Genomic DNA, 11,122 nt, shown 5'->3' on the forward strand with positions numbered 1-11,122 from the left:
ACAAGTGGGGTTTGGGGAGGGTAGCGTGTTGCAGACCTTACCTTATCTTGAGAAGGTATAGAGGCTGTTTCAAATATGGCCTCGCCTCAAGAAAAGGTGAAAAAATAAGCAGTAGCAACTAATATAAGTAGTAATACCAGCAAGATATTAAGAAAATAAAAACGAAAGAAATATCAAGTAGTAATAAAAATCTAAAAATACAGGTGATATCTAATGGTTAATTGCGGGCGAAAACATGAAAGATTAGTCAAATAAGGACAAAAAATAATAGGTAATTTCTTCACATTTATCTAAATTTTGGTATATATATATATTATAGAATTACCTAAACTTTGAAGTATACCTATATGGTACGTACATGACTACATGTACTGATGCTACATAACAAATATTTATGAAATTATGTTTTGTCCCCTTTAAGATTTGCACTTTAGCCTGTATTAATTTGACATTATAAATTCTCAGATAAAAAGTGGGTGTGACCACTATTCTTGCCGGTGCTAGAAAGGACATGTTGGATTTAGACACGTAGTTGGTTCTTATGTGACTTCCTAGGCAGTTGAGCACTAAAGTGAAGATATTTTTGGGAGAAATTCAAAAATTGCCAGATTTACCACTGGTCGTTGAAAAATAGCCAAGTTTTAAAAGTCATCGAAATTTAGCCACTCTAAATCTGAGCGAAAACACTGTTCAAAATCCGGAAAAATACGCCCGCAAATTTTACGGGAGTTCCAGCATAAGTATGCTTGAACTCCCGTAAATTTTACGGGAGTTCCAGGATAACTATGCTGGAACTCCCGCAAATTTTACGGGAGTTCAAGCATAATTATGCTGGAACTCCCGCAAATTTTACGGGAGTTCCAGCAAGTATAATTGTCCAGTATAATATACTGGAGTTTGGAGCACTGGTGCTCCAGTCTCCCGCAAATTTTACAGGAGTTAGCAAAGTATACCGGTCCAGCATAATATGCTGGAGTTCGTACACAAATGCACCAGAACTCCCGTATATTATACTGGACCGGTCCCTGTTGCAGCAAAATAGTGGCTATTTTTCATTGACTTGATAAACGCTGGCTATTTTTCATTGACCAGTGTNTCACTTATGTCATTTTAGTTTGCTTAATTCAACTGTCTCTCACATTATCTAGAAGGGATTCAATTTTCACACTTGCAGTATAAACTATTTTTACGTATCACTGTAGATTCATTATTTTTAACAGGTTATTTCTCCTCTTTTTTTAAGTTATCTATACATGTTTAGTATCGAAAACTATCTGCAATTAATTTTAGATAATTTGATAATGTAAACATTTGCCAGAACACTATTCGTGGATAAAAACAAACACTATCTAGAGCAGGATAAATCCAAGGACTTGTGACAACATAAACAGTTTCCTACTTTCCTTGAAAAGGAAATTACACTTGGCACTAAAGGAGGCAAGCTATATGATATCTACTATTGAAGCAACAATATAATTTGATTCTATGTTTTTAGTGTGATTTTGAATGTTTTTAGCTAGAATAATGGCAAAAGGTGTTTACTAGAAACAATTTTTGACAAAATTTTCTTTAAAAAAAAAAGGAATTTGACTCTATTACGGCAAATACTTCTTGATAGGGTTTTGACAAGTGGCTTTATTTATAGGGGACTCTGGAGAGGATATTATTTAATTCGAATGACTAGAATTGTTATTATTATTATTTTTTATTTGGTTTGACGAAAGTACAAAACAAGGAAGAGACGCGGTTCAAGGTCAAATCAACTGCATTTCTATTGCACTCTTAATTATTACGCTATAGAACAGGTAAATTTTTGAAGTTGGGCAAATCAAGATGTTTTTAACTCTAACAGGAACACACTCATACACAAACACACACTCTTTCCATCTCTCTTGGAGAGAAACAAAGGGGAACATCAAAATTATCCAACAAAATAGAAGGTTAATTATATGTTTGGTATAGTTTTATGCAACAAAAACAAATAGAAGAATTAATTAGATAGTCGTATGTCCAACCGTTTGAACTAAAAATAACTAATAGATGTATAATATAGTGGCGGAGCCACATGCACCGAAGGAGTGTCAACCCTTCGTAAAAGTTACACAGTTCTCGGTAAATTTTTTAAAAAGATATATATATGCTATATAATGACATTCTTTGACTTATTGGTGAGTTCATTTCTTTATATTTGACTCCCCTTAATGAAAATCCTGACTCTGCCACTGATATAATGCATGTATGATATGTGTAACCATATATATTCAACGTATAATTTTACATATATCGAGTAGAAAAACAAAATAGCGAATCATATCGGCTATTTATGTAAAGATCTCAAACAAATATGAGGTATATCCTTTACTTATTGATAATAGGCGAAATCTAGGCGATTTAGCTATTGTTTATGCTTCCGTTTAATCACATTTCAATGACATAATATGGTTATTTGATGAAAAATAGGCTCTAATTGTGATTTGTGTACATTGCAGGGTGAGGAGCTTATATGATGCTTTCAAGAGGTTATTGGAATGATTTATGGGCAAAAAAAAACGATCCCTCGGAGTTGAGTACATGCAAGAACAAGACGAAAAATTGGAAGGAATCAAGCCCCAGGCGCGCGAAGACCGCGCGAAGTCGCGCAGAGTTCGCGCATGTTACAAGCTGAGACAGAAAGGGCGCGCGAAAACCGCGCGAAAGGCGAGCGAAGTCGCGCGGTGCCGGTCCGGAAAAGAGCTATTTGGGGGTAAAATTGGAAATCTGGAAAGAAACCTACTTAACCTATATAAAGTAAGCTCGCCCAAGCCAAATAATCAAGGGTTTTCATAGGCTAAAGCAAGAAATAGAGAGGCAAGAGGCAAGGAGGGATTTGGATCATCAAGTTCTTTGTTTCTTCTCTTTGTTTTTGCTAATTGTGATGAAATTGAATCTATTTATGATGAATTCTATCTTAGTTTGTTTTCCCATAGCCATGAGTAGCTAAATCCTTTGTCTAAGGCTTTGATGGAACCTATTGGGGGATGAACATCTTGTTTATGTGAATACAAATTTCTAGTTTCAATCTCTATTTGTTCAACTTGTGCTTGTTATAGTTAATTGACAGGATCCTCAATTAGCTGTGCCTATTTAATGTGCATAACTTGGAAAATAGTGCATATTTAGGTTATTGTTGAACAACACCACTCCCAAAGTATAAGAGGAATCTATAATTGCGGGTTTAAAGGCGGGATTAGGGATAACGAAGCCTTGGGTGTAATTTAAAGTGAAGTATGCGAAATAAAGTAAGCTAGTGTATCTCGGGAGAGTGCAATTAGTATATTACTGTGATTACTCGGGAGAGATTTACGGTAAGATGAGCGTTCATGATTGATAGAGATGTGTTGGTAAATTTGTATGAGCATAAACAGAAGGGATTCCTTCAATAGGGGAAATCATTGCCTTAGCTTCTTCTCATCATTGTTTACAACCTTAGCATTTTAATTTACAGCTGTTTAATTTACTTGCAATCGTAGTTAGTAAAGCAACCTTCAACTGTAATTCAAACATCTAGGAAACTGGTTCTGAAGAGTTTAGTGGATCTAAAAATAGTGATTGATAGGTTAACTCTCTGTGGATTCGACCCTGGGCGTAATACTCGGGTTATATTTGCAACGTCCGCATTGTCCTTTTTATAAGGCATAGTTGGGCGCGATCACCCAGGTCTTCTTTGTAATTGAGATAAAGACCTCGCAATTGCCATGCCTGCTTTGCTCGTATTTGCGAAGCCTGATCTCGCAATTGCGAGATCAGAGGCCTGCAACAGATACCACTGTACCAGCAATTCTCTAAGTTCCAAAATCACTCCGTAGCCTATCCAAAACTCATCCGAGCCCTCGGGGCTCTAAACCAAACATGCACACAAGTCTTAAAACATCATACGAACTTGCTCCTGCGATCAAATCGCCAAAATAACACCTAGAACCATGAATTCAATACCAAAACACATGAAATTTTCAAGATAGTTTCAAACTTTCTATTTACTCAACCAAAGGTCCGAATCACATCAAATCACTTTCGTTTTTCACCAAATTTCACATATAAGGTTCAAATATCATAACGGACCTGTACCGGGCTCCGGAACCAAAATACGGGCCCGATACCAACAAGATCAAATCTTTTGAATTATTGCATTTTCAGTCTTATCAATTTCTTTCAAAAATTTATTTCTTGGGATAGGGACCTCAGAATTCGATTCCGGGCATACGCCCAGGTCCCATATTTTACTACGGACCCTCCGGGACCGTCGGAACACGGGTGCGGGTCAGTTTACCCAAAATGTTGACCGAAGTCAACTAAAATCAACTTTTAAAGGCAAAAATTATTATTTTCTCGAATTTTCACATAAAGGCTTTCCGGAATCGCGTCCGGACGGCGCACGCAAATCGAGGAGAGATAAAAGGAGGTTTTTAAGGCCTCGGAACAAGGATTCGACTTCTAAAATAAGAGATGACCTTTTGGGTCATCACATCAAGCACTAGTAATTAAGTTCTAACTTTAATATTTCTACATATTTAATGAATTTTTTAGCACAAATATACCAGTATTTGGAAAAAAAAACTACTGAATTCGATCGAACCCGTATCCAAACTTCTAGCTCAGCCCCTAACTACATCCTTAATCCTACGAGACCAAAAAAGTGTAAGCACTGTGAATAGACTTGACATTCCCAGGCACACAATTTTATTTTGGTCATATATATTTTTTTCTTTTTAGTTGTTTTAAATTGGTGGGGGGGAAAAGAGAGGGGGTGGGGTGAAAAGAAAGAAAACCCTCAAAATTCAATATACTCTGTTGCTTTTTCACTAATAAAGCATGAGTGAATCCAGGTGAGAGATTCTCTTAACAATGACTATAAATCATGTCATAAAGTAGAATATCATCTCTACTACTCTGAGTAGAAATAGACAGCCCAAGACCCTTTGTTATCTTCTCACACAGTACACAGTTTACACACACACACACACACTCCATTTTCTCACTAACACAAACTTCATATTTCTCCATAATGCAGCTAACTCACTGACCCCAAACCACTAAAAACCACCAAACTAGAGTTATATAGTATAGGAAAAATGCTAGAAAGAAGCTGCATTGTGATTTTCTTGATTTTCACTTCATTTTTTCACTTTGGTTTGGGTATGTTTATGAACCTTACTCTTCCTGGTCAGCATCCTGATCCTGAAGCTGTTGTTCTTGAAGTTAATAGGTATTACATTTACCATTTTTTTAAGCTTCAACTCCTTGTTTTATGTCGTTCTCTTTTGCTTCTACTTGCTCTTCTGTTTTCCACATTAATTCCACAATATAATGTAGGACTCCCTCTTTCTTGAAGTTTTGTTAATAGTACCACATTTAACATTTTATTCTTTTTCATTTTTTTCAAGAATATGGTTTTAAATTATTTCTCCCTCTTACATTCAAGAAAAGAAGGCAGCCAGTACATGGAGTATTCCGGCGTAGGGTTCGGGTAAGGGCCGCACCCTAAGTTAGTGTAACGTAGGCAGCCTATCTTGAAGCAAGTATCAATGGTTGATCCATGGCTCGAACGCCTAACCTATAAATCTTGTGGAAACAACTTTACTATTGCTCAACGGCTCCTCTTTAAAATAATGAGCTATTTTACCTTGTTCCAAGGCTACTCTTTAAAATAATGAGTTATTTTTTCTTTGATTAAATGGGATTTTCTTGTTTCTTATGGCTTTATGAGCTTTAATTAACTATTAAGAGTACTTGATGTAGGTAGATATGTGTATTTATTGGTTTCTTATGTTCTCTTTTCTGCTTTTTTCTTGTCTGAGTATCTAGTTGTAGGTCCTCTGATAGCTTTAATTTGTGGATTTCCTTTCAACAATAGAATCCATTTGCCTCTCTCTCTCTCTCTCTCTCTCTCTCTCTCTCTCTCTCTCTCTCTCTCTCTCTCTCTCTCTCTCTGTTTTGCAACTGTTGTGTGACCTATTGGAACTTTTACCATGTTAGTACAAGCATAGAGTGGGAAACAATTTCTGCATTTTTACAGTATTGTCCATAGAGACCTATATTCTTTACTCAAATCTTTTTTATTAGGATTTGAGAATTTTTACATTATTAATTTATTTTAAAATATTATAGCATGTCGATATTCCATTAATCTGCTCCAAAAAAATGACATCTTTCTGTATTTAGAAATAATTTAACTCTAAATTTCTTATTTTATCCTTAATGAAACGGTTTATAGCTACATAAATGCCTATGTCTTGTTTTATGCCATAATTTCAAAATTCATCTTTTCTTAAACTTAATGACTAGTCAAACGGACTTACATAAATTAGGAAGAAGAGTAACATGTTGTAACATTAATACTATTTGTGGCTAGAAATTAAACTTTTTTCATTAATGTATTGCAGAAAAGTGAATGCATCACTCTCACTACTCCAATCAAGAAGAAAAATGTTGTCCTACACCCCTAGTGATCAATCTTGCCAAACTGGCAATCCTATCGATGATTGTTGGAGATGTGACCATAATTGGCAATTAAATCGCCAAAGACTAGCCGATTGTGCCATAGGTTTTGGCCAATACGCCTTAGGTGGCAAAGGTGGTCGTTACTATGTTGTCACCTCGTCCTCGGACCCTGACCCTGTCAGCCCGCCACCTGGCACTCTCCGATACGGCGTCATTCAAGAAGAACCATTATGGATTGTCTTTGCCGCTAACATGGAAATCAAACTCTCAGAAGAACTCATTTTCAACTCGTATAAAACCCTAGATGGTCGCGGAGTTAACGTTCACATTACTGGTGGAGGGTGCGTAACGTTACAATATATCTCAAACGTTATTATACATAATATTCATATACATCATTGTTATGAATCTGGTGAAACTAATATAAGATCTAGTCCTACACATTTTGGTTGGAGAACAAAATCAGATGGAGATGGAATTTCTATATTTGGATCAAGAGATATTTGGATAGACCATTGTTCATTATCAAATTGTAAAGATGGTTTAATTGATGTAGTAATGGGGTCTACTGGTATTACAATATCAAATAATCATTTTTCACATCATAATGAGGTAATGTTATTAGGTCATAGTGATGATTATTTGCCAGATTCAGGAATGCAAGTGACAATTTCTTTTAATCATTTTGGGAAGAAATTAATTCAAAGAATGCCAAGGTGTAGAAGAGGTTATATTCATGTTGTGAATAATGATTTTACAAGATGGGAAATGTATGCAATTGGAGGAAGTGGTAATCCTACTATCAACAGTCAAGGAAATCGATATATTGCACCTTTCAACCCTTTTGCTAAAGAGGTAAGTACTCTTTTTTATTCTTTTCCCTTTAAAATTGAAAAACTATTTAGTCTAATTTTTTTTATATCCAAATTTTTTACCATAATTATAAAAAATATTACATGAAATACCAAAAAGAAAATATTATACTCGTCCCGGGAGGGATTCGATGTATAATTTGCAGGTTCATTTGAATTCACTAGTTTTGGCTAATATTTTGTATTTTTGTCAAAAAATTCACTAATAGCTTGTTTCGTCGTGCTTCTAAAATTAACTTTTTTTGAAAAGTGCTTTTCAAAAAAGTTATCTGGTAAAAAGTAGTTTGTGTTTGGCTAATCAATTTTAAAAGTACTTTTAAGCATCAATTAATATTTGGTTAATCTTATAAAAACTACTTCTAATTATATTTTTCTCAAAAGGATTTTTTTCAGAAAAGTGCTTGTAGGGAAAAACTATTTTTCTGCTTTTTAAAAACTGCTTTTGCTTCTACTCGAAAACACTTTTCTTTTTTCTATAATATTGGCCAAACATCTTGACTTTAGAAAAAATACTTTTGGTAAAAAAAAAAGATGCGGCTAGACGTGCTATTAGTAAGTACAAAAATAATTTTGAACCCAGCAAATTAAATGTGTTGCTATAAAATTTCGAATTTTAATCCATAAAGTTCGAATTTGGATTCATGCTCAAAAATCCGACATTGGGGGGTGATTGCATATCAAAGGCTCAAAATCGTCACTTTTGCTTAAGGATGAATAATTATTTATTCCTCCGCCGCAACCCTTATTGGTATTATCTCGATGCGATATAGGATAAAGAACATCTACTCTTTTAACTAAGATAATTAATTATTTATATGTCATTTGTTTAACCAAGTTGCATTGGATGCTCATTTAAGATGTTTTTTGTGGGACATAGGTAACAAAAAGAGTGGATACAGGAGAAGAAAAATGGAGGAATTGGAATTGGAGAAGTGAAGGGGATGTAATGGCAAATGGAGCATACTTTGTGGCCTCAGGTGAAGGAGTTGAAGTTAAATATGAGAAGGCTTATAGTGTGGAGCCCAAGTCTGCTGATTTCATCGACCAAATTACAATGAATGCTGGTGTTCTTATTCACAGGTCCTTTTACTTTCCTTCTTTTTCACTTTTTCCCCCTATACTTTTTCTTTTTCTCTCTCTTCATTTTTCTCCCTTTTGTCCTTTATGCTAGTAGAGTAATCAACACTTTAATTAGCCCCTCTTAGACTTTGTCTTTGGTAATTAATACTAGTAATAATTTGGGCTGCTTACTTTATGAGTGACACAATAATTAGTGTTCCCTTTGTCGTAATTTATGTGACGCTTTTCGCTTTTCATGAATCAAACTTCTTAATTTTGACCGTGTATTTAAGCATAAATTTTTTAAGTTTTTTGAAATAAAATTTATATATTTGAAAATTAGTATTATAAGTCATAATAATTAATAATTCAAAATATTTAAAAGGCATATAAAAAATTTATGATCAAAGAATAATTCGTTTGACTCTCAAAATTCACGCAACGTTTATAAATTGGGACGGAAGGAGTATGTCTTAAGAAAATGTGTCTGAAGTTGATTTTTTCAAGAATAGCTTTGCTCTTTTGCTTAATGGTTTAATATTGTAATTTTTTAAAAGGATTAACTTAAATAGCCATCTACTCAAGCTTTTAAACTTAAAATAGCCGGTGGATATATATTATACGTATAATTCATGTATAATATGTATATAATTTTGTATAGGGGTGTCAAATGGGTGGGTTGGGTCAATTTTGGGCGGGTCAAAATGGGTTGAGTCAATAATTAGGCGGGTCAAATGACCAGTCCAAAAGTTACTTGGGCTAAGATGGGTTGGGTCAAGATGGGCTAAAATTCGGGTCATAACCCAACCCGCCCAACTCTTATTAAACTTTAATTAATATGTGTTATTTTCTTATAAATTGTATAATTACTAAATAAGGCTTTTTTGCTTTTGTTATGGTCATATTTAAAATATTAAACAAAAAATAAAATTATTTCTAAGATATTTTGACAAACTTACTCATGGATCAATTTGGGCTAAAAATTAGCCCAACTTTAAATGGGTTGAGATGGGTTGGGTCAAGATGGGCTAAGTTCAATAAATGGCGGGTCAATAACCAACCCAACCTTGAGCGGGTTGGGCGGGTCATTTGGGCTTGGGCCAAATTTGACAGCCCTAATTTTGTATAATTATTGTATACTGGCTAGAAAAAGTAACAGTAAATTCGACCGGCTATTAGTGTAAAAATCCCTATTTTTTCCTAAAATTTAGTAGACATAGATTACTAATGAAATCCCTTTAGTTACATGACCAAATAATTAGATAAGTCGTTACAACTTAGCTAAATAACCTCAAATTGATAACATGGGCATGATTCTTGTCTTTGAATTGACTCTATCTTATAACAATGAGCAGGGGAAGCAACAGTGGTAAATGGACTGCTGCCACCAATGACACCGATGGCGCGGTGGATGGTGGCGGAGAAGATTTGGTGGCGATTTCCGGCGACGCAGAAGACTATGATGGTGATGAAGAGTCTGGGAGTTCTACACTTTACTCTAACTCTTTGCTATTTACTTGTCTAATGGTATTGTTAGCCTTCTTGTTTATTCATGTCAAAGTAACAACCATGCTTTTGTAGTCTGAAAATTTTAAGTCAAGGAGAAGTAAAAGGAAAACAAATGGTCCTTTTCTTTTTCTCACAACTACATTTAGAAAGTGTTGTTCATGTTTTGTCAAGTACTTTTTTGTGGTGGCAGAATTGTCGCCCTGACCCTTTTTAGCCAAGAAAATTTATCGGGGTATTATTACTTTTAGCCCGCATTAGAAATTATTTATATTTAGTAGTCGAAAAAGTGTATAAAATTTGTATAATTTTTTATATAACATATAGAATGCATATATATATATATATATATATATATATATATAAAATCTACAAAAAAAATATAATTTTCGGCTATTATTTTGAGAGTGGCTATGAAGTTTTTCCAATTTACAACATTCCCTTCTCGAATGGTAAAAATTGCATGGGGCGCCCTATTTGGTCGCCCTCATTTAACCCATACCCATATTTTTAAAATTATTTAACCTATACCCTAATTTTTACAACTTCATGCCCCTCATTCTTCCTGCTACCTGTGCGCTCCTTTCTTCCTCCTTTCTTTTTCTGAAAACACTGACAAAAAAAGGAGAAACTAAAAATAGGTCCAAGATTGGAATCAAAACTACAGGAATTTCAGTTACTGATCAACATGAACGGGGCAACTTGGTACTCCATAATTCTAGCACTGCTACTAAATATTACTGCTGTATTATACTTGAATTGGATTCCTCAGAAAACAAAGCAAATACTAAGAGATGAAGCTGAAAATGAGCTACTTCCATGGCTGTCCAGAAGTATCGTTACCTTAACGATCAAATATATGAATTTCTGCATCGCTAAAATGTTGCACAAAAGTTCAGCTTATTTAGTGCTGAAACTTTTACAAATGAACTCTTCTGCTGAAGTTTTTGAAAAAACTTTACGACAAAACTATTGAATCCAGGACAAAACTTCAGCTAAAACATGTTGAAGTTCAACAAATTATAGAGAACAAAACTTCAGCTAGTAGAATGCTTAAGTTCAGCAATTACAAACAACTTCAGGCTCGTCTACTAGAATGCTGAAGTTTGCGTGATTGCCTTTGCTACTTCAGGCCCGTATGCCTGAAGTTTACGCGAAAAGTGGGTACGCTTACAATTTTTTTTACAAAGAGGGTATAAATTAAAACG

The 11,122-nt window shown here is 34.6% G+C and overlaps 1 protein-coding gene across 2 annotated transcripts; it reads left to right on the top strand.

The window, feature by feature from the left end:
* Positions 4,847-10,087, top strand: LOC109224988 (probable pectate lyase 12). 2 transcript variants are annotated; one of them, XM_019389575.1, is made up of 4 exons: positions 4,847-5,242; positions 6,420-7,332; positions 8,227-8,429; positions 9,764-10,087. In XM_019389575.1, the coding sequence occupies exons 1-4, from the start codon at positions 5,109-5,111 to the stop codon at positions 9,987-9,989; spliced, it is 1,476 nt and encodes a 491-aa protein (XP_019245120.1). In that variant the 5' UTR covers positions 4,847-5,108; the 3' UTR covers positions 9,990-10,087. The 2 variants fall into 2 exon arrangements, with proteins under 2 accessions (XP_019245120.1, XP_019245121.1); XM_019389576.1 differs by lacking the exon at positions 4,847-5,242 and adding an exon at positions 5,467-5,503.

The sequence above is a fragment of the Nicotiana attenuata genome, chromosome 4, assembly GCF_001879085.1.
Source record: "Nicotiana attenuata strain UT chromosome 4, NIATTr2, whole genome shotgun sequence".
Classification (NCBI taxonomy): domain Eukaryota; kingdom Viridiplantae; phylum Streptophyta; class Magnoliopsida; order Solanales; family Solanaceae; genus Nicotiana; species Nicotiana attenuata.